Source organism: Coregonus clupeaformis, chromosome 27 (genome assembly GCF_020615455.1).
Source record: "Coregonus clupeaformis isolate EN_2021a chromosome 27, ASM2061545v1, whole genome shotgun sequence".
Classification (NCBI taxonomy): domain Eukaryota; kingdom Metazoa; phylum Chordata; class Actinopteri; order Salmoniformes; family Salmonidae; genus Coregonus; species Coregonus clupeaformis.
Genome location: NC_059218.1, coordinates 9,349,941 through 9,374,832, shown reverse-complemented (window position 1 = coordinate 9,374,832; position 24,892 = coordinate 9,349,941). Strand labels below are relative to the sequence as shown.

General features: G+C 41.8%; 1 protein-coding gene across 1 annotated transcript in view; it reads right to left on the bottom strand.

Annotated features, from left to right (window-relative positions):
* LOC121541497 (laminin subunit gamma-3) overlaps window positions 1-24,892 on the bottom strand; it is a 224,050-nt gene that overhangs the window by 64,495 nt on the left and 134,663 nt on the right. The window contains exon 12 of the mRNA XM_041850554.2: window positions 19,312-19,548. Coding sequence (XP_041706488.1) covers window positions 19,312-19,548 — 237 coding nt within the window. The remainder of the gene's footprint in view (window positions 1-19,311; window positions 19,549-24,892) is intronic.

Here is a 24,892-nt window from a genome sequence, read left to right as displayed (position 1 = left end):
TTAACCCTTTTAGCTAATCCTTCCCCTAACCTTAACCCTTTAACCTAACTCCTAAATGTAACCCTAACCACAGGAGGTTGGTGGCACCTTAATTGGGGAGGACTGGCACGTGGTAATGGCTGGTGAGGAATATTTGGAAATGTATCAACAACATCAAACACATGAATTCCATGTTTTTGATGCCATTCCATTCGCGCCGTTCCAGCCATTATTATGAGCCATCCTCCCCTCAGCAGCCTCCACTGACCCTAACCTTAACCATAATCCCTAACGTTAGCCACCTAGCTAGAATTCTTAACATACGTTTAGCAAATTTGTAACATATTGTAAGTTTAGCAAATTCTCTAAGCTCTTGGCCTTTGCAGTGGCCACTCTGGTTTGGGTGTCCTCGGCAGAACGGTGTTGCCATAACCAAGTGGTCACATGTTGTTCTGGGTTCCACTGCGCACATTTTATTTATTTTATTTTTCATGCTCTGATTGGCCAAAGTTGTCAAGCCTCCAATGGGCTTCCACAGTGCTCACATGTAGCATACAGTTCTTCATCATGCTCTTCACCGCCAGAGAGAAGACAGGGAAGAAACCACCATTTACCTACCTGTAGGCTGCTATAGCCTACATATTTATTTGGTTTGTCATTCTATGGTTTTTTATGGAATATTTGTGGTAATTAAATATAGTTTATTTAGAATTTATTTGTATTCTGAATTTGAAAAAAGTAAGGGAGTGCCGATCCTTCGCGCTCCCCCAGGACTACACACCTTGTTGTAACTAACCTGATTCAGTTAATCAACCAGCCAATTATTATCTGAGAAATGTATTTTGAATGTAAACCAATCCGGGTTTAGGCCTGGGCATAGCACTATTACAGAAACCACTTTAGTTGTTAATGATCTTGTCAATGCTTTAGACACTAAAATGAAATGTGCTGCTTTGTTTGTTGACCTGTCAAAGCTTTTGAGACTGTTGATCATGCTATTTTATTGAATAAGTTGTCCTCGATAGGCCTGAGATCTGATGCCGGTTCATGGTTTCATGATTATCTTAGTGACAGAATTCAGGCCATCGTGATTGATGTGGTTAAGTCTGAATTTCTTGAAGCACATAATGGTGTACCGCAAGGGTTGATTTTGGGACCTATTCTCTTCACTATTTATATTAACATCGTTGGTCAATCTGTTAAAAACGGTCAACTTCATCTATATGAGGATGATACTATTATGTATGCTATTGCCCTGACTGTTGATCTGGCTGTGTCAAAACTACAGTCAGATTTTATAGCTATGCAGGAATCCCTTATTGATTTAAAACGTGTGCTTAACACGGGAAAAACAAAATACATGTTGTTTTCAAACTCTCCTAAGAATATTTCAGATGACCTACATGTTCACTCATTAGATGGTTCTCCAATCGAACGCGTTCCCCCGTATAATACTTAGGCATTTGAATTGATATGGATTTGATGTTTAAATGTTTTTATAGATGAACTAGAAGAAGCTAAGATTTAAAGTTGGCTTTTTCTAGAGAAACAGATCCTACCTTTCACTAATCACTAGGAAGCAGATTATTCAGTCAACCTTTTTATCTGTTCTTGATTATGGTGATATTATTTATCAAATTGCAGCTGCTACTAGTCTTAAACCTTTGGATGCCATCTACCATAGTGCCCTTCATTTTGTTACAGATGACAGTTTTGATACTCATCACTGCATCCTGATCTCCTGATCTCTACATTGGTGATTTGTGATGTTTTATTTGTGCTTCTCATGACAGTGTTTTTGTATTATAATGTGTGTGTATATACACTGAACAGAAATATAAACGCAACATGTAAAGTGTTGGTCCCATGTTTCATGAGCTGGAAAAAAAAAATCCCTGACATTTTCCTTACGCACAAAAAGCTTATTTCTCTCAAATTTTACACACACATTTGTTTACGTCCCTGTTAGTGAGCATTTCTCCTATACCAAGATAATCCATCCACCTCACAGGTGTGGCATATCAAGAAGCTGATTAAACAGCATGATCATTACACAGGTGCACCTTGTTCTGGGGACAATAAAAGGCCACTCTACAATGTGGATTTTTGTCACACAACATAATGACTCAGATGTCTCACGTTTTGAGGGAGCGTGCAATTGGCTTGCTGACTGCAGGAATGTCCAACAGAGCTTTTGCCAGAGAATTGAATGTTAATATCTCTACCATAAGCTGCCCCCAACGTCGTTTTATATTTGGCAGAACGTCCAACTGGCCTCACGCAGAACACATGTATGGCATCGTGTGGGCGAGCGGTTTGCTAATGTCAATGTTGTGAACAGAGTGCCCCATGGTGGCGGTGAGGTTATGGTATGGGCACGCATAAGCTACGGACAATGAACACAAATGCATTTTATCAATGGCAATTTGAATGCACAGAAATACCGTGACGAGATCCTGAGGGCCATTGTGAGTCCCATTTCCCCCCCCCCCTAATTAATTTATTTCAATTGACTGATTTCCTCATGTGAACTGTGACTCAGTAATATCTTTTAAAATGTTGCATGTTGTGTTAATATTTTTGTTCAGTGTGTATATAATTTATATATATAAACTCAGCAAAAAAAGAAACGTCCTCTCACTGTCAACTGCGTTTATTTTCAGCAAACTTAACATGTGTAAATATTTGTATGAACATAACAAGATTCAACAACTGAGACATCAACTGAACAAGTTCCACAGACATGTGACTAACATAAATGGAATAATGTGTCCCTGAACAAAGGGGGTGTCAAAATCAAAAGTAACAGTCAGTATCTGGTGTGGCCACCAGCTGCATTAAGTACTGCAGTGCATCTCCTCTTCGTGGACTGCACCAGATTTGCCAGTTCTTGCTGTGAGATGTTACCCGACTCTTCCACCAAGGCACCTGCAAGTTCCCGGACATTTCTGGGGGGAATGGCCCTAGCCCTCACCCTCCGATCCAACAGGTCCCAGACGTGCTCAATGGGATTGAGATCTGGGCTCTTTGCTGGCCATGGCAGAATGCTGACATTCCTGTGTTGCAGGAAATCACGCACAGAACGAGCAGTATGGCTGGTGGCATTGTCATGCTGGAGGGTCATGTCAGGATGAGCCTGCAGGAAGGGTACCACATGAAGGAGGAGGATGTCTTCCCTGTAACACACATCGTTGAGATTGCCTGCAATGACAACAAGCTCAGTCCGATGATGCTGTGACACACCGCCCCAGACCATGACGGACCCTCCACCTCCAAATCGATACCGCTCCAGAGTACAGGCCTCCAGAGTGTAACGCTCATTCCTTCGACGATAAATGCGAAAACCGACCATCACCCCTGGTGAGACAAAACTGCGACTCGTCAGTGTAGAGTACTTTTTGCCAGTCCTGTCTGGTCCAGCGACGGTGGGTTTGTGCCCATAGGCAACGTTGTTGCCAGTGATGTCTGGTGAGGACCTTCCTTACAACAGGCCTACAAGCCCTCAGTCCAGCCTCTCTCAGCCTATTGTGGACAGTCTGAGCGCTGATGGAGGGATTGTGCTTTTCTGGTGTAACTCGGGCAGTTGTTGTTGCCATCCTGTACCTGTCCTGCAGGTGTGATGTTCGGATGTACCGATCCTGTGCAGGTGTTGTTACACGTGGTCTGCCACCGCGAGGACGATCAGCTGTCCGTCCTGTCTCCCTGTAGCGCTGTCTTAGGCATCTCACAGTACAGACATTGCAATTTATTGCCCTGGCCACATCTGCAGTCCTCATGCCTCCTTGCAGCATGCCTAAGGCACGTTCACACATATGAGCAGGGGCCCTGGGCATCTTTCTTTTGGTGTTTTTCAGAGTCATTAGAAAGGCCTCATTAGTGTCCTAAGTGTTCATAACTGTGACCTTAATTGCCTACCGTCTGTAAGCTGTTAGGGTCTTAACGACCGTTCCACATGTGCATGTTCATTAATTGTTTATGGTTCATTGAACAAGCATGGGAAATAGTATTTAAACCCTTTACAATGAAGATCTGTGAAGTTATTTGGAATTTACGAATTAGCTTTGAAAGACAGGGTCCTGAAAAAAAAATATATATAGAGATAGATATACAGTGGGGAAAAAAAGTATTTAGTCAGCCACCAATTGTGCAAGTTCTCCCACTTAAAAAGATGAGAGAGGCCTGTAATTTTCATCATAGGTACATGTCAACTATGACAGACAAAATGAGAAAAAAAAATCCAGAAAATCACATTGTAGGATTTTTTATGAATTTATTTGCAAATTATGGTGGAAAATAAGTATTTGGTCACTAACAAAAGTTTCCCAATACTTTGTTATATACCCCTTGTTGGCAATGACACAGGTCAAACGTTTTCCGTAAGTCTTCACAAGGTTTTCACACACTGGTGCTGGTATTTTGGCCCATTCCTCCATGCAGATCTCCTCTAGAGCAGTGATGTTTTGGGGCTGTCGCTGGGCAACACGGACTTTCAACTCCCTCCAAAGATTTTCTATGGGGTTGAGATCTGGAGACTGGCTAGGCCACTCCAGGACCTTGAAATGCTTCTTACGAAGCCACTCCTTCGTTGCCCGGGAGGTGTGTTTGGGATCATTGTCATGCTAAAAGACCCAGCCACGTTTCATCTTCAATGCCCTTGCTGATGGAAGGAGGTTTTCACTCAAAATCTCACGATACATGGCCCCATTCATTCTTTCCTTTACACGGATCAGTCGTCCTGGTCCCTTTGCAGAAAAACAGCCCCAAAGCATGAAAAGTCCACCCCCATGCTTCACAGTAGGTATGGTGTTCTTTGGATGCAACTCAGCATTCTTTGTCCTCCAAACACGATGAGTTGAGTTTTTACCAAAAAGTTATATTTTGGTTTAATCTGACCATATGACATTCTCCCAAACTTCAGACGGGCCTGGACATGTACTGGCTTAAGCAGGGGGACACGTCTGGCAATGCAGGATTTGAGTCCCTGGCGGAGTAGTGTGTTACTGATGGTAGGCTTTGTTACTTTGGTCCCAGCTCTCTGCAGGTCATTCACTAGGTCCCCCCGTGTGGTTCTGGGATTTTTGCTCACCGTTCTTGTGATCATTTTGACCCCACGGGGTGAGATCTTGCGTGGAGCCCCAGATCGAGGGAGATTATCAGTGGTCTTGTATGTCTTCCATTTCCTAATAATTGCTCCCACAGTTGATTTCTTCAAACCAAGCTGCTTACCTATTGCAGATTCAGTCTTCCCAGCCTGGTGCAGGTCTACAATTTTGTTTCTGGTGTCCTTTGACAGCTCTTTGGTCTTGACCATAGTGGAGTTTGGAGTGTGACTTTTTGAGGTTGTGGACAGGTGTCTTTTATACTGATAACAAGTTCAAACAGGTGCCATTAATACAGGTAACGAGTGGAGGACAGAGGAGCCTCTTAAAGAAGAAGTTACAGGTCTGTGAGAGCCAGAAATCTTGCTTTTTTGTAAGTGACCAAATACTTATTTTCCACCATAATTTGCAAATAAATTCATTAAAATCCTACAATGTGATTTTCTGGAATTTTTTTTCTCAATTTGTCTGTCATAGTTGACGTGTACCTATGATGAAAATGACAGGCCTCTCTCATCTTTTTAAGTGGGAGAACTTGCACAATTGGTGGCTGACTAAATACTTTTTTTCCCCACTGTATAGATAGATAGATAGATAGATAGATAGATAGATAGATAGATAGATAGATAGATAGATAGATAGATAGATAGATAGATAGATAGATAGATAGATAGATAGATAGATAGATAGATAGATAGATAGATAGATAGATAGATAGATAGATAGATAGATAGATAGATAGATAGATAGATAGATAGATAGATAGATAGATATAGAATAAGGTTGGATTGAAAACCTACAGGACGGTAGCTCTCCAGGAACAGGGTTGGAGAGCCCTGGTTTAGATATACTGGTAGAGGAACCAGGTTGTTAGCTAGCTATTGAGGTAACATGACTGAACAAGGTGTAAACAAATACCTGTGAGGAGTTTTGAAACGACCCGCGACATGGTTTAAGAACAGGGCCTAAAACAAACTTTTTGTTCCACCATTTATTTCCCTGTCACTTTGCAGGTAAAAAGTCTACCAGCCACTCAGAATTCTTACCAGCCAATACATTTATTCAACATAATAACACCAAAACCCACCCCAGAAAATTTTTGTGGTTTTGTTTTTTAAGGTTTTGTATTTCTCCCAGTTTTTTTTCATGTTTTCACTCTCAAAATCACACTTTTCCTTTGACAAAATTGGATGTTCTAAGTTCACAACAATGCTAAACCACATCAGGAGACTACTTTTGAGGCAAAGGGAATAAAATAAAATAAAATATTTTGGAGGGTTTAGTAATTTAAATTGCACACCTCAAAAGACTGGTGTTTGGCTGGCATACACAATAGCAGAGTTTGCAAAACAAAAGACCACCCGATTGATGCAAATCATCATGATATCATATCAGTATTCCAGGTTAGCCTACTTTGCAGTTAACATTTAATTTAGAACGTTTTATGGGAAAGCCTTTAGAAATGACTGTTTCGGCATCGCCAACTGGCTACACAAAGTCGTTTCCCATGCTGTTACGTCTTCAGAAAGTTGCAAGAAATACAAAATCACTGATGCATTATTTAATATTCTTTAAATGCAGGTTTTGGATTGAACGAATCTGCACTCACTTTTTTCTCTAGGGCACTCGGAAACAAGCGCACAGTGAAGTCTATCGTTACAGGATTGTGTCGAGGCATAGATCTGGGGAAGGGTACCAAAAAATGTCTGCAGCATTGAAGGTCCCCAAGAACACTCATGCTGTGGGGATGTTTTTCAGCGGCAGGGACTGGGAGACTAGTCAGGATCGAGGGAAAGATGAACGGAGCAAAGTACAGAGTGATCCTTGATGAAAACCTGCTCCAGAGCGCTCAGGACCTCAGACTGGGGCAAAAGTTCAACTTCCAACAGGACAAATACCCTAAGCACACAGCCAAGACAATGCAGGACGGGCTTGGGACAAGTCTCTGAATGTCCTTGAGTGGCCCAGCCAGAGCACGGACTTGAACCCGATCGAACATCTCTGGAGAGACTTGAAAATAGCTGTGCAGCAACGCTCCCCATCCAACCTGACAGAGCTTGAGAGGATCTGCAGAGAAGAATGGGAGAAACTCCCCAAATACAGGTGTGCCAAGCTTGCAGCGTCATACCCAAGAAGACTTGAGGCTGTAATCGCTGCCAAAGCTGCTTCAACAAGTACTGAGTAAAGGGTCTGAATACTTATGTAAATGTGATATTTTATATATTTATAAATTAGCACATATTTCTACAAAACTGTTTTTGCTTTGTCATTATGGGGTATTGTGTGTAGACTGATGAGGGGAAAAAACAATGTAATACATTTTAGAGTAAGGCTTTCACGTAACAAAATGTGGAAAAAGTCAAGGGGTCTGAATACTTCGCTAGGTGTTCCTTCTATTTACAAACCTACGGAGGCACTAAAATATGCTAAACGGTGCTCCACTCAACCTGCTGAGTGGAAACCCAATCTGCTTTGAAGATAAAAAGGTTGATAAATAAATAAAATATATCTCCTCCCTCTAATTCTTAACATGCACAGATTTGTGTATACAATCAATCTCGCTCTCGCTCGCTCTCTCATGCACAAACACATTTGCACTGTTTCTTTCTTTCATTTGTTCTCTCCCTCCCCCTCTTTCCTTGACTCCTACTCGCTGTTTTCTAAAGGCAGCAAATCATGTTTGTGATAGAATTATATTGTGAAACTCCTGTTCTGTTCTGTACTAAGAAGATAGCCAAGGTGAACAATAGAAAGAGAATGAAATAAATTAATTAAGAGATGTTTAGAGCGCCATGAGACATGGTGAGAGAGCGAGAGAGCGAAAGAGAGAGAAAAAGAAAGGGAGGGAGATGGAGGGATAGGGTGAGGTAGATACAGACAGAGAAAGAAGGAGATGTAGATACAGACAGAGAAAGAGGGAGAGGTAGATACAGACAGAGAAGAAGGAGAGGTAGATACAGACAGAGAAGAAGGAGAGGTAGATACAGACAGAGAAAGAGGGAGAGGTAGATACAGACAGAGAAGAAGGAGAGGTAGATACAGACAGAGAAGAAGGAGAGGTAGATACAGACAGAGAAAGAGGGAGAGGTAGATACAGACAGAGAAAGAGGGAGAGGTAGATACAGACAGAGAAAGAGGGAGAGGTAGATACAGACAGAGAAAGACGGAGAGGTAGATACAGACGGAGAAGAGGGAGAGGTAGATACAGACAGAGAAGAGGGAGAGGTAGATACAGACAGAGAAGAGGGAGAGGTAGATACAGACAGAGAAAGAGGGAGAGGTAGATACAGACAGAGAAAGAGGGAGAGGTAGATACAGACAGAGAAAGAGGGAGAGGTAGATACAGACAGAGAAAGAGGGAGAGGTAGATACAGACAGAGAAAGAGGGAGAGGTAGATACAGACGGAGAAGAGGGAGAGGTAGATACAGACAGAGAAGAGGGAGAGGTAGATACAGACAGAGAAGAGGGAGAGGTAGATACAGACAGAGAAAGAGGGAGAGGTAGATACAGACAGAGAAAGAGGGAGAGGTAGATACAGACGGAGAAGAGGGAGAGGTAGATACAGACAGAGAAGAGGGAGAGGTAGATACAGACAGAGAAGAGGGAGAGGTAGATACAGACAGAGAAAGAGGGAGAGGTAGATACAGACAGAGAAAGAGGGAGAGGTAGATACAGACAGAGAAGAGGGAGAGGTAGATACAGACAGAGAAAGAGGGAGAGGTAGATACAGACAGAGAAGAGGGAGAGGTAGATACAGACAGAGAAAGAGGGAGAGGTAGATACAGACAGAGAAGAGGGAGAGGTAGATACAGACAGAGAAGAGGGAGAGGTAGATACAGACAGAGAAGAGGGAGAGGTAGATACAGACAGAGAAAGAGGGAGAGGTAGATACAGACAGAGAAAGAGGGAGAGGTAGATACAGACAGAGAAAGAGGGAGAGGTAGATACAGACAGAGAAGAGGGAGAGGTAGATACAGACAGAGAAAGAAGGAGAGGTAGATACAGACAGAGTAGAGGGAGAGGTAGATACAGACAGAGAAAGAGGGAGAGGTAGATACAGACAGAGAACGAGGGAGAGGCTCAATTAGCTGAGGGGTTGCTAACAAGGCTAATGAGACAGGCAGGCAGCGACACCAGCCCTGCTTCCAGACCCAAGACACACACACCCACAATCATGCACGTCACACAAACACACACACACACACACACACACACACACACACACACACACACACACACACACACACACACACACACACACACACACACACACACACACACACACACACACACTCACTCACTCACTCACTCACTCATTCACTCACTCTCAAGGCTCCGGGCAACTTCTCCTTAGTAGGTCAGATCTCTGTCTGAGATGGAGACAGAGGGAGGGAAAGTAGTGGAGATGAAGATAAACAGATAGAGGGCAGGATGGGTACTTACTGTGTCTAGGACAATTGGAGAAAGTCTGAGAGAGAAAGAGTGAGAGAGATGGGGGAATTTAAGGTGACCCTTTACCTGTCTCATGTCAGCATAAAAACAGAGAGAGATAAAAGGCCAAAGAGTGAGTGAAATAAGGAGGAAAGTTATGTCAGTTAATGAAGGTAGAGAGATAGAGGGAGGGAGGGAGAGAGAGAGAAAGGGAAAGGGTAACCCTTCTTATCTCTGGCTGGTGAGCAATCAGAGAGTGATAGAAGAAAAAAAAAATAATGTTGTGAGGGCAGAAATACATATTTAGCTGGCATTGGATGCACACCCTAAAGAAATGAGGGTTCCTCAAGGGTTCTTTGGGAAGGATGAGGGTTTTATGTGGAACCATAATGACTCAAATAACCATTTGAGCTCTTCAATGGTTCTTTACAGTTCACAAAAGGGTTCTTTACTCTTTTAGTAATAATTACAGTTTTTTTTATCGCTTTGGTACTATTTTCACAAGTATGTGGTACATTTTCACAACTCTTAGTAAAAAACTCCAAACTGTTCACACTTGTAACACAGCCAGTCATTGTGCATTCATTTGGATTGTAAACATCCCTCACCACACAACCATTGATTCAAAATATAAGTTTATTGTGAAATGTAATGAGATCATTGGTTTAATCCACAGCCCTGTGTAGCTCAATTGGTAGAGCATGGCGTTTGCAATGCCAGGGTTGTGGGTTCGTTTCCTACGGGGGGCCAGTATGAAAATGTATGCACTTACTAACTATACGTCACTCTGGATAAGAGCGTCTGCTAAATGACTAAAATGTAAAACACAACATAATTATATATTTTCAATTTAGTCGTTTTAACTACCAGTTAATCCAAACAATGCAATATTCACCATATATACATAAGTATGTGGACACCCCTTTAAATTAGTGGATTCGGCTATTTCAGCCACACCCGTTGCTGACAGGTGTATACAATCGAGCACACAGCCATGCAATCTCCATAGACATACATTGGCAGTAGAATGACCTTACTGAAAAGCTCAGTGACTTTCAAAGTGGCACCATCATAGGATGCCATCTTTCCAACAAGTTGGTTCGTCAAATTTCTGCCCTGCTGAGGTGCCCCGGTCAACTGTAAGTGCTGTTATTGTGAAGTGAAAACGTCTAGGAAAAAACAATTGCTTCAGCTGCGAAGTGGTAGGCCACACAAGCTCACAAAACGGGACAGCTGAAGCGCGAAAAAATCATCTGTCATCAGTTGCACCCGAGTTCCAAACTGCCTCTGGAAGCAACGTCAGCACAAGAAGTGTTTGACGGGAGTTTCATGAAATGGGTTTCCATGGCCGAGCAGCCTAATATCACCATGCACAATGCCAAGCGTCGGCTGGAGTGATGAATCACTCTTCACCATCTGGAAGTCCGATTGACGATTTCCATAATATCTATCTAATGTGTAATCAAAGGTGTAATCAATGAAGACATCCTCTACAATCATTCATGCAAAAAAAACATTTAATTTTTCAGATATAATTGCAACATTGGTATACTGTTTGTAAACAAATGTAAGAAATGAAATGAAATGAATGAAAATATAACATAACATTTAGCACGCATTCATTTGCATCAAGCCTGTCTTGAGCATTTGGCCATAAATTCTCATCCACATCACAGTGAATGTCCTCATTGTTCATATACTGCGGGAAAAACCTTTTGGCATGGCGAATCCAAGCTTGACATTGGTCTGCATTGATGTCGTCGCATGCCTCATCCATAGCCAGAAGGAAGGTGGCACGCTCATGGGGATGGCGATCATAAACCTTCCACCTCCATGCTGAAAGACATTCCTCAATAGGGTGGAGGAAAGGAGGGTATGGGGGCAGGTATAGGGTCACAAATCGGGGATGGGCCCGAAACCATGCCTGAACCACTTCTGCATGATGGAACCTGACATTGTCCCACAAATTCACATGGGTGACCCCTTCCCCTTGACATGCCTGCTCAATTTCATTGAAAGACACAATAAGGTGTGCAGCTCTGTAGGATCCAAGTAATGGCCTACGTCCTACCACACCATCTTCAGAGATAGCTGCGCACATGGAGATGTTTCCCCCACATTGTCCAGGCCCTTGGACGGTTGGCCGATGAGGTTCTGCCCACGGAGCCGAGTTTTGGCCAGGTTGAAGCCCGCTTCATCAACAAAGGTATACAGTGAGGGAAAAAAGAATTTGATCCCCTGCTGATTTTGTACGTTTGCCCACTAACAAAGACATGATCAGTCTATAATTTTAATGGTAGGTTTATTTGAACATTGAGAGACAGAATAACAACAACAAAATCTAGAAAAATGCATGTCAAAAATGTTATAAATTGATTTGCATTTTAATGAGGGAAATAAGTATTTGAGGAAGGAAAGTTAAAGCTTGGTCTCAAATGGGTCTTACAAATGGACAATGACCCCAAGCAAACTTCCAAAGTTGTGGCAAAATGGCTTAAGGCCAACAAAGTCAAGGTATTGGAGTGGCCATCACAAAGCCCTGACCTCAATCCTATAGAAAATTTGTGGGCAGAACTGAAAAAGTGTGTGCGAGCAAAGAGGCCTACAAACCTGACTCAGTTACACCAGTTCTGTCAGGAGGAATGGGCCAAAATTCACCCAACTTATTGTGGGAAGCTTGTGGAAGGCTACCCGAAACATTTGACCCAAGTTAAACAATTTAAAGGCAATGCTACCAAATACTAGTTGAGTGTATGTAAACTTCTGACCCACTGGGAATGTGATGAAAGAAAGAAAAGCTGAAATAAATCATTCTCTCTATAATTATCCAGACATTTCACATTCTTAAAATACAGTGGTGATCCTAACTGACCTAAGACAGGGAATTTTTACTAGGATTAAATGTCAGGAATTGTGAAAAACTGAGTATATATGTATTTGGCTAAGGTGTATGTAAACGTCTGACTTCAACTGTATTTTAAGAATATAATGGAATATAACAGACCATGTTTATTTCTCTTATAATAAAAACCTTACAGTGTAACAACAGTTTTAGTAAGTAATAAGCTACGGTCCAGTTTCAGCTTCTTCTGACAAAGCAAAAACAAAAAAAAGTGTATTTTTTCTGGTGTGCGCACAGGACAGAGGAAGAGCAATTCTTACATTATTGTTCTAAATTCAATCACTCTCTTTTTCTTCATCCTCATCATTCAGTTCATTCAAATTCAATTGTAATACATTTTGTCACTCCCGTTCAACAACTCCAAAGCGCAAGAGTTACAGTTGCATGACAAACAGGTGTTGTTAGATTACAATTTAATTTAGCTGCCAGTTTGGAACAGTGTAAACAATACTAAATAAAGTATAAGCAATACCAGAGAGTCTGTTCTAATGAAAAAATATTGTAAAGCCTTTAATACAGCATAGCAAAGTTTAAACAGCTGGATTTGTGAAATTGCTTTATCTGACAATTTTGCGGTTGCATGAGGCTTGGTGATCACAGAATCAGTAGGATATTAAAGAAACACTCAAATAGGCAACAGAAGCAGGAACAGCATAGGGCTGAGTGACTCACTCATTACTGGCTTTCGTTCAAAATAAGTTATATTATGATGCAGAGTTAAAGAAACATTCTTTCTGATTGTCTTTAGCATGCAGTCTCTCCTCTCGCTACAGCTAATTTCGTTTGAATAGGATACTTGTGCCTTACAGCCCATTACATAAATGAAGAATGTTATCCACCACGGAGTGGGACAGTGTAGCTCAAATACGCGGATAGCATAAGCTATTGTGAAAGATAATTTGTGGATCTTGTTGATTTCTTCTATCACTTCAAGAGGCCTACTGTCCACCTGGTTATTGTGTGGTTCCAAAGGATAAAGCGTCACATTCAGATGGATGGTGTGGTGTCAGAGAGAAGCCAGCTGTGAGCCTGCGACCAGGCATGGTGGATGACATCCTTTTCCTGCACAGCAATTTGAAGAAATACAGTGAAGAATGGACAGTTTTTAAGTTATTGTTTTAGTATATTTTTTGTTGTCTAACATTAGAAGGCACTTTAAAGTAATTTGAGCTGTCAATGTGCCGCATTGCATTGTGATAAAAAAATAAATATCTGTTCTTAATTCATGGCATGGTTTCTTTTTAGCCAAATGTTGAATAGACATGCAGACAAATTAATTAATGCAGGAAAATAGGAATAGTAGCCTACTGTCTGTAGTCATAAAAACAATAAATAAATTGATATTATTTTGTTGGGTAACGGATCGGCTCTCGGAACTCATTAAAAGTCAGCTTCTATCTTCAATATAATCATTCATTCAGAAGGTTAAACCCATAATTCTTAGGCCTGCAGTAAATTAAATTAGATTACCAGGTTCATTTTTCATTAGGTCATAATAATCCATGCCTTCTGGGAATGTTATGACGTCCAAAAGTTATGGGTGAAGTTAGAAATGTGAAGTAATCAGAAGTATTACAATGGAAATTAACTTTTAATCCATCTGTTTGCATACAGTATTTGAAGACATGGCATATATGGGTGCCCAGGCGTTTGGAAATTGCTCCCAATGATGAACCAGACTTTTGGAGGTCTACAATGTTTTTTCTGAGGTCTTGACTGATTTATTTTGATTTTCCCATGATGTCAAGCAAAGAGGCACTGAGTTTGAAGGTAGGCCACAGGTACACCTCCAATTGACTCAAATGATGCCTATCAGAAGCTTCTAAAGCCATGACATAATTTTCTGGAATTTTCCAAGCTGTTTAAAGGCACAGTCAACTTAGTGTACGTAAACTTCTGACCCACTGGAATTGTGATACAGTGAATTATAAGTGAAATAATCTGTCTGTAAACAATTGTTGGAAAAATTGCTTTTATCACGCATAAAGTACATGCCAAAACTATAGTTTGTTAACAAGAAATTTGTGGAGTGGTTGAAAAACGAGTTTTAATGACTCCAACCTAAGTGTATGTAACGGGCCTCCTGTATCTCAGTTGGTAGAGCATGGCGCTTGCAACGCCAGGTTTGTGGGTTCGATTCCCACGGGGGGCCAGTATGAAAAATGTATCCACTCACTCACTGTAAGTCGCTCTGGATAAGAGCGTCTGCTAAATGACTAAAATGTAAAATGTAAACTTCCGATTTCAACTGTATGTACGTACGGTCATTGTGGGGACGATGTAGTCCATGCACTTATTGATGAAGCCGGTGACTGAGGTGGTATGATCCTCAATGCCATTGGATGAATCCCGGAAACATATTCTAGTCTGTGCTAGCAAAACAGTGCTGTAGCTTAGCATCCGCGTCATCTGACCACTTCCGTATTGAGAGAGTCACTGGTAGTTCCTGCATTAGTTTTTGCTTGTAAGCAGGAATCAGGGGGATATAATTATGGTCAGATTTGCCAAATGGAGGGCAAGGGAGAGCCTTGTACACGTCTCTGTATGTGGAGTAAAGGTGGTCTAGAGTTTTTTTTCTCTGGTTGCACATGTGACATGCTGGTAGAAATGAGGTAAAACGGATTTAAGTTTGCCTGCATTAAAGTCCCCACCCACTAGGAGCGCCGCTTCTGGATGAGCATTTTCTTGCTTGCTTATGGTCTTATACAGCTGGTTGAGTGCAGTCTTAGTGCCGCCGTTGGTTTGTGGTGGGGAGGGTGATTGATGTTCTATTTGGAGAGAGAGAGCCCTTTGAACCCTTTGAGCTCTTCAATTGTTCTTTATAGTTCACAAAAGGGTTCTTTGCTCTTTTAGTGATAATTAAAATGTATGGGTGGCAGCTCATTAGAATATTTTGGGGCGTGGTTTGCACACAGCATTTCTTGTGCAACCCAGTTTCTTGTATGTTACATTATGCTATTACATGTTATATGTGACTATGCCCAGAAACGGTGTCTTGTGAAAAATTCAAGTATGGCCTTCTGTAAATTGAGAACGGTTGACTAATTCAGGGACCCACAGCCATTCCAGATTAGGGTTGAATGGCGGGAACCCGGTTACCGAGATTTAGCGGGATTTACCACCCAAAACCACTCCCTTTTCCCGGGATAAATAACTGTGAGAAACTGGTAAATTATAATACATTATTTATATGAACAGTATGGCGTGAAATTGAACTGTTAAATGATATGCAATGTCTAAATCTGGCTTCTCTACGGCCTCTGCATGATGAATCAATGCTCAGGGTGGGGACAGACCCATCTCAGTATGGAGCGCAGTTCACAATGCATGTAGACCTATCACCTCACTATGCTAACTTTTTTTCTTGTAGCCTATGCTACAGTAACATAAAGACCGAATGCTAATTTAACCATCTCCATCTGGCTTCGGGGGTCACCTTGTTTTTTAGTGTATCACTCGACTATCGTTGCTTAAAATCAGTGCACATGCGAGCACTCTCTCACAGTCTTTCTCTCTCTCCATCAACTCCATTCAAATTGCATCCAAAATAGCTAATCCTGTTCTAGATTGATATATATCCCTATATATAGTTGTCCTAGCCTACCTCTTTCAGGTAATAAATTCAATGCAGAATTAGCCTTATATTTGATGGGTTACGCATAATAAGCTTCTAATTTATAGCCTCTGTCTCTTGCGCAATACTCAAGCACCTGTGCTTCGCTGGCCTCTCTTTAAAAAATGCTCCTTAGCTCTTGGAGTCCCATGCAAGAAAAGCTAGACTAGAATAGCTTGCTGGACATTATTTTAGCATTTCTTACACAAATAGACTATTCGAAGAGGGACGCAAGCTATTTTTTGCTGAATGTTAAATACAGCAGCAAATAGAACTCACAGGGAGTTTGAAAGAAGAGCGAACTCGCAATGGTGGTAGGCTATTGCTGTTATTTATTCAGACCCATAACCATTCATTCGTGAAGAGAAGTGAAAGCCTTCTTCATCTAATTATAGTCCTATATTATTCAAGGATGTCGATAGAATGACTAAGATAAGGAAAACAAAACATATTTCATTTAACTGTTGAAAGCGAGGAAGGAATGAAGCAACAATAGAGAGAGAAATAGGAGGTAGGCGAATAACATTTGGGGAAATATTATCAACGGTAGATATGCATCAGCCTACTAATAATACAAATATATTCCAAATTAAAATCAAATTCGCTAGCCTATACTTGTAGAATTGTAGGCCACATGTGCTGCACCAGAATCACATGTTCTCTTCTGCTTTATCATGGTTTGAACGATGTGCGTAATTCCAGTCCATATAATACAGTATAATACAATACAGTACAGTAATACAGTTCACACTCAAAAAGATTAGCCTACCAGAGCTAGTTTAATTTATTTACCCAAGAGAGCATATAGCTAGCTACATCTATGGGGTTTTCTGGTTTTCTGTCGTGCGTAATGTGCAGTAGCCTACAGTGCATTCGGAAAGTATTCAGACCCTTGACTTTTTCCACATTTTGTTACTTTACAGCCTTATTCTAAAATGGATTAAATTGTTTCCCCCCCTCATCAATCTACACACAATACCCCGTAATAACGAAGCAAAAATGTTTTTTAGAAATGTTTGCAAATTTATTATGAATAAAAAAACTAAAATATCACATTTGCGTTAGTATTCAGACACTTTACTCAGTACTTTCTTGAAGCACATTTGGCAGCGATTACTGCCTCAAGTCTTCTTGGGTATGACGCTACAAGCTTGGCACACCTGTATTTGAGAAGTTTCTCCCATTCTTCTCTGCAGATCTTCTCAAACTCTGTCAGGTTGGATGGGGAGCGTCGCTGCACAGCTATTTTCAGGTCTCTCCAGAGATGTTCGATCGGGTTCAAATCCGTGCTCTGGCTGGGCCACTCAAAGACATTCAGAGACTTGCCCCGAATCCACTCCTGCGTTGTCTTGGATGTGTGCTTAGGGTCGTTGTCCTGTTGGAAGGTGAACCTTCGCCCCAGTCTGAGGTCCTGAGCGCTATGGAGCAGGTTTTCATCAAGGATTTCTCTGTACTTTGCTCCGTTCATCTTTCCCTCGATCCTGACTACTTTCCCAGTCTCTGCCGCTGAAAAACATCCCCACAGCATGATGCTCCCACCACCATGCTTCACCGTAAGGATGGTGTGCCAGGTTTCCTCCAGACGTGACGCTTGGAATTCAGGCCAAAGAGTTCAATCTTGGTTTCATCAGACCAGAGATTCTTGTTTCTCATGGTCTGAGAGTCCTTTAGGTGCCTTTTGGCAAACTCCAAGCGAGCTGTCATGTGCCTTTTACTGAGGAGTGGCTTCCGTCTGGCCACTCTACCATAAAGGCCTGATTGGTGGAGTGCTGCAGAGATGGTTGTCCTTCTAGAAGATTCAACCATCTCCACAGGGGAACTCTGGAGCTCCGTCAGAGTGACCATCGGGTTCTTGGTCACCTCCCTGACCAACGCCCTTCTCCCCTGATTGCTCTGTTTGGCCGGGCGGCCAGCTCTAGGAAGAATCTTGGTGGTTCCAAACTTCTTCCATTTAAGAATGATGGAGGCCATTGTGTTCTTGGGGACCTTCAATGCTGCAGACATTTTTTGGTACCCTTCCCCAGATCTGTGCCTCGTCATAATCCTGTCTCGGAGCTCTACGGACAGTTCCTTCAACCTCATGGCTTGGTTTCTGCTCTTACATGCACTATCAACTGTGGGACCTTATATAGACAGGTGTGTTCCTTTCCAAATCATGTCCAATCAATTGGCTTTACCACAGGTGGACTCCAATCAAGTTGTCGAAACAGCTCAAGGATGATCAATGGAAACAGGATGCACCTGAGCTCAATTTCGAGTCTCATAGCAAAGGGTCTGAATACTTATGTAAATAAGGTATTTCTATTTAGTTTTTGTTTTTAATTTTCCAAACATTTCTAAAAACTTATTTTCCCTTCATCATTATGGGGTATTGTGTGTAGATTGATGAGAAAAAAATATATAAGGCGGTAACGTAACAAAATTTGGAAATAGTTAAGGTGTCTGAAAACTTTCCGAATGCGCTGTATCTCATACAGTATATGTATTGGACAACGGCACAATCATTTGGGCTTTTTTGGGCTTGGGCTCATTAAATGTCATTATTGTAGGGCTCATAAAATGTAGCATCAGGTTGGAATTTTCATGTATATCAAAGCTCTAATCAAATCCAGACATTTATATGCTTTACAATACTTTTGAATGACACTTCCGGTTTTGGCTGGAAATACCGGGTTACCCGGGAGAAAAGTGATTTATTCTTTGGATGGAACATTTGTAAAATAACGAGAAAATATTCAACCCTATTCCAGACCTAGAACCCCTGATTCAACTTGTTAATAAACACAATAATAGAACCTATGCAATTTTAACAATATAATATGGCTATTAAACCAGAATAAATAAAAGATGTGTGGTTCTACAAAGAACCTTTGAGATTTCGATATCTTCTTTATAGAACCATTCTCCATAAAGGTTCTATGAGGAACCATAAAAAGGGTTCTACATAGCCCCCAAAAGGGTTGTAACCATAGCGGAACCCTTTTTTGGTGCTATATAGAAATGTTTTTAATGTTTCTTTATAGAACTTTAAGAAAGGGTTCTTTATAGCACCATTCAGGTTCCATTTAGAACCTTATGGGAAAAAAAGGTTCCATATAAGCCAAATATCCCTTATTTGGCACTATATAAAACCATTTGTTTTCAGTGTGCAGAGAGAAGAGTAGAAAAGAGTAGAGAAGGGGGAGAAGGAGATAGAGGATATGAGAAGAGAGAAAGAGAGAGCACGAGAAAATGAGAGAACAAGAAAACAAGAAAAAACAAGAGACACAGATAAAAAATCTCCTACCTGTCTCAGGGTGGCAGGGTCCGTGCTGGTGGCAGGTGCAGGGCACACAGGGTGACAGCGGTCCTCCGTTAGGGACCTCTCTGGTGTACCCTGGGGCACACAGCTCACAGAACTGACCCCCAAATCCCGGGGGACACGTACACACCTCAACCCAGGGAGCAGGGGGGGTAGAGGGGGTAACAGGGCTGGAGGAGGGGGCAGCGGAGGCCAGGGTTACCTCTGAGAGTTGGGACGTGTCTGGGGAGAGAGGATGGAGATCATTAATACTTTAACTCCAACTCTGGAGAGAGAGGAGGAAGAGAGAGAAGACATGAATGCTAAAACTCTAAAAGGCTACTCTGACATACTGAAGTCAATGGTCCAGTAATACTGTGTGTTTGATCATCAGGAATTTATCTAAGTTGCTGTTGAATAGGTGGGAATTCACCAATATGGTTTTTACTGTAGGCTATGTGTCCGTGCATGAGGGCGGTCAAGAATATAGCTCTGTAGGCTACAGTAGTGGGAGAGTGATATCTGCTGGTAAAGCTAAGACATTTAACATCTCTGTCTCTCTGGATATTCACTGGAGGTCCCGAGGTGCCCAATAAGACAAGCCAGCTGTTCACCATGCAAACTCTGTTATACATTGTAGCTCTATGACATTGTGAATGTGTGTGTGTGTGTGTGTGTGCGCACATGCGTGCATATGTGCGCATACCTGGGTGCTTGTGATGCACACACACACCTAGCTACCTCTAGCTACCTCACTCTGGGAATCTCTGATAAAACAAATGGATAAATCAGTGCAGTGGAGCGAGAGAGGAGGAGGAGGAATGGAGGAGAGGAAGAGGAGGAGAGGTGGAGGCATGGCAGGAGCCTGCACCCACAGGGATTACTGATCCCTCTCTCCTTCATGAATAGTGATGGGGGGATAGTACAGGTTGAATCCTCCTCAGCCATCATACAGAATACTACCACCACTAGTCAAGGTCCAGCGCCTGGCTTTTAACAGTGTGTGCATGCGTGTGTCAGTCACAGCGAATCAGGGATGTGTGATTTTCATGAGATCAAAAATATAGCCTGTGTGAATGAATGAATGAATGTGTAATGAGAGAGATAGGAAGAGAGGGAAAGAAAAAGACAGGGGGAAAAGACAGGATGAGCATGAGGAAGAGAGAGAACTTGGGCTCTAACAAATTGTGATCCCCTGATCCTTCAGCGACGATCAAACACAGTTAATTTTCCATACTATCTGCAAATCAGCACCCAATCAACTCATCCCTCCTGACGACCATACCCCTGGCTGCCTGCTAACCCCTCTACCACACCATCTCTCTCTATCTCTCACTCTATCGAGCTCTCTCTCTCTTCCTTTACTCCAGCTCCTCATGTCTCCCTCTCTTTCTCTGTTCATCTCTCTCTCCCTCTTCTCCATCTCCTTCTCTCCATCTCTCTCCCTCTCTCCCTTCATACCTTTCTCCACCCCTCACAACTCTCCCTCTGCTGATTGTGTGGAACTGGAAGCCTCCTATCCTAACCTAACATTCCCAACACCACTTAGCTGTCACACAGGCAGGATCCTCACCCAACAATGTGACAGCAATCGCCTACAGACAATCCTGTCATTAAAATAATGCAGCCTAATAATTAATGCCTTAATCCGTGATTTGGTGCAGGGAGGGAGAAAAAAGTGCTTTGTGGGATTTTACTATTAGCGTCTGCTGGGCGCCTGCAGAGATAAGACACTTCTAACACTGTTTGAGAACTAATTTGAGACCGAACACAATTCATTAGCAATATTTTCCCCCGTGATACGGAAAGAGGTTGTATGAATGTGTGTGTATGTGTGTAAGAGGGAGAGAGAGTGTGTGTATGCGAGTGGGACTGTTTGTGTGTGTGTGTGTGTGTGAGAGAGAGAAAGAGAGAGAGAGAGAGAGAGAGAGAGAGAGAGAGAGAGAGAGAGAGAGAGAGAGAGAGAGAGAGAGAGAGAGAGAGAGAGAGAGAGAAAGAGAGAGAGAGAGAGACTGTATGTGTATGTGTACATGAGTATAGATGCGAGTGTGAATGTGTTAATGTGTGCATGTGCATAGTGTGTATGTAAGGTTTATTGTGTGTGTGGCTGTGACACCCGTAATTAAAGTGGCTGAGAGAGAGATGGTGGCTTTGAATAGCTGTTCTGTCATGTATGTGCTGTAATCCAATGCAATGCCTCTCAGATCCTCGCAGTACACTGATCTAAACACTATGAGAGAGAGCGAGAGAATCAGACTGTACCCTCATCCCCCCAAAAATAGCAGAATATTTGGAAGAACAGAAAGGCAATATCTGTGAATGAAAGTCCTGCTCTCGCATAGATGGATTTGGCACAACTCAGTGCTTCAGTCAGAGCTAAAGAAGACCTTAACTGATAATGGAAATGTGTGTCTTATTAGGCTAAAAGTGGTTGTGTGTATAAGCTAGACAGATAGAATGTGTGTGCGTGTGTTCATGCGTGCGTGTCTATATGAAAGTGAATTAGGCAGACTGTTACTAAGTGGGATAGAGCTCCAGTATTGAACTTCCCCTGCCAGTGAAATAACTTGGCAGCTGATATTTGCGAGGCCCAGCTGTGTTATAACAGAGATTCTCCTCGCAGCCTTCCAGAAGAGGCCGGCGCCAATGAGAGGGCAGCAGGTTGAGAGCAGGAAGTAGGAAGCAGACTGCTGTCTATTAACGAACTGCTGTAGTAAATCCCTCTCATGTCAGGCAGGAGAATGTGAATGACAGGGCCGAGAGGAACCACTACACTGACTACAGAGCTTGTTGCCTGCTTGTAACGTAACAACTTTTCTGATTAAGAAAAATGCCTAGGTTAAATGAAGACATACTCACAGTAATAGAGTACTGGAGGCACAAATAATGAAAAACACGCTAGCCATTGTATGTACTCTGTGCACACACACTTATACACTCCCACTCCTACAAACACACATACAAACATACACATAGCAAAAGTGTTAAAATCTCAGTGTTGAGGTATAAAGTGTTGTGTTATATCTGAGTGTTGATTCTAGTGGAGTTAACACCAGTAGATTGAAACTGACACCACCTGCAGTGAATAAAATAAGTGTTATTTGGATCACAATGGAATCTCCACTGTGTGGTGTTGTTGTTACTCGACTGTGTTGCCACAGCATATAGTCATTACTATATTACCAGCATAACGTTTTTATGTTTTTTTTTGTAGGTTTCGACTCCCTTTGAATAATGGCGTTGTTTACTTTGAACGACCAACACACTGTCATCTCAGAACTTCTCTAGGAAATGTTAGTCATCACTAATGTTAGTCATCATGCCTGTGTGGTGTTCTGTGCCTGGCTGTGCTAATTACAAACAAGTGCGAAAATGAGTTATCTTTCACTGTTCTACCTACCGGAGATTCACCCCGATTCTACCAGTGGCTTGTGGCTATCAAAAATGATGCGGTGACCAAAGATTACCAGAGGGACTTTCAGGCTGAACCAACGACAGCTGAGAAGTGATGCGATACCATTGATTTTTTTCCTTCACAACAAAATGGATTAGAGGTAACCTAACGTTAGCTAGCTTGCTAGCTTCACTGGGTAAGTTAGCTAGCTAGCTAAATTTACAGTCCTGTATTGAACTCTGAAAGCCATAACTAACTCACTCTCTATTTGTGTGTTGGTGGTCTCAGCTGGCTAGCAATCTTGCTACCAATTTAGTGATGCTAGTTAGCTAACTGCAAACTGCAAATATTTAAATGTCCATTGTTAGGTATGCTTAGCTAGCCATTCTAATAGAGATCAATGCAATTAGTGGGGTGGTTAAATTGTGTATTCTTGGGTATTTTGTATTTTACAGAATCTGATTCTACCAACATGCACTTCCAACCCCTAGCTCTGCACAAGGTGAAGATAAGTTGGCCAAAATATTTACAAACTGACGGCTAAGATAACTCAATTTACAGTAAGCATGAAGTATAAACATGAATTGGGTAGTGTTTGTATGGTTTGTGTTTGTTTTATGGGGTTAAAGGTGGTTGGTTAGATGTAATACCTTCCAGACCATGTAATAGATTTAGTCTACCCCTCTTCTCTTTTTACCATTTATTTTGGTAAAACTCAGGTTATCTGGAGTGATTCCACAGTGCCTTGCTGAAAAATACCCCAACGCAGGGGCATTTTGGGTACACAAGCATGAGGGAGCAGACACACCTTGCAGTTAGGGAGCACAACAAGATTGTGGGACAGAAACCAGTAAGGGACACTGAAAGTTATAAAATCAAGCTTACAACACTAATAACACAAATACCTCATTCTTATCTCTGTAGATTTTCAAAACAAAATACAAAGACAGGTCTACAAAATCCCCCTGCAAAGGCCTACTATTGACAAGAATGATCTGTCAAATTCAATGGGCTGGGGGAGGTTTACCGACAGTACTTTGAGATGAGGAAGGGGTTTTTGGTTGTGCATGGTCGTGCTTAGACAGTAAATGTATTGTTGTGTATGAGAGCGATGGAGGTGCCATTTCTCCTCAACCTGCAGGGAACTGTAGCTACAGATTGTTAGACCAGATAATGTGATTTACCAAAATATTTTTGCCGACATCTTGTCTGTTTCAAGTCTTCTCTCATTGATCTAGACATGTGGGTGTCCACCCCAAAGTGCTGCATGTCATGATGACAGAGACCTGTCTTGATCAATGAGTGAGAAGACATGAAATAAACACGATGGGGGCACACATGTTGTTGGATTACTTTATGGAGCAAAAAAAAGTATTTCTTTTTATAATGGAGCATTTTCTAAATTCAAACTGACCCCCTGCACTGGACACAGACATTTTATGAGACTCCTGTTTCCCCAAATCGAGGACGAAGACAGCATCGCTAAGGTTGGTAGATCATTATCTGTGCCAGATCAAACAGTATCCTGTAACTCAGTATTGGATACCAACTTTTTTTTAGTAAATCACATTATCTGGTGTAACAATCTGTAGTTAAGAAAACTTCTGATCAGATGATGTCCTAATGGAATTGCCATTCCAAAGAAACATACTGTAAGTTCAGGGAATACTTGTAAAGCTGTGGGAGGAGTGTTGTCATGATTAAACTGTCATTCAGCTCCTCATGAGTAATCTGCTTGAAATCCAGCACAATGTTTAATCCCTCGAGAGGGATACAGTTCACGGGATACAGATCTGCTACAATGACACACGCAGGCAAAGGAATTATGTTTCTTTATCTAGAGTCCATTCCATGAAGAAGCCCAGACACCACACTGTATTGTCTGTAAGATAGAAAATAAAATTAAAATATTATTTTGAACAGTTTGAACAGCAGTTGAACAGTGCCAGCATAACATCAACATTAGGGTAGACTAGTTGAACATGCTTACATGTGCACAGGCACAGAGATTACATTTACAACAATATCTAGCCTAGGTAGGTAGGCAGAGAGTATCTACATACAGCCATGTCTATCAGGTATGCTTAGGCAAACATGTTTTATAGTAAAGACAGCATCAGTTTAAAATGATTTACAACAGTAAATTGTTGTATTATTGTTTCTCCTCACTGTTTGCTAGTAAACTTAGCTAGC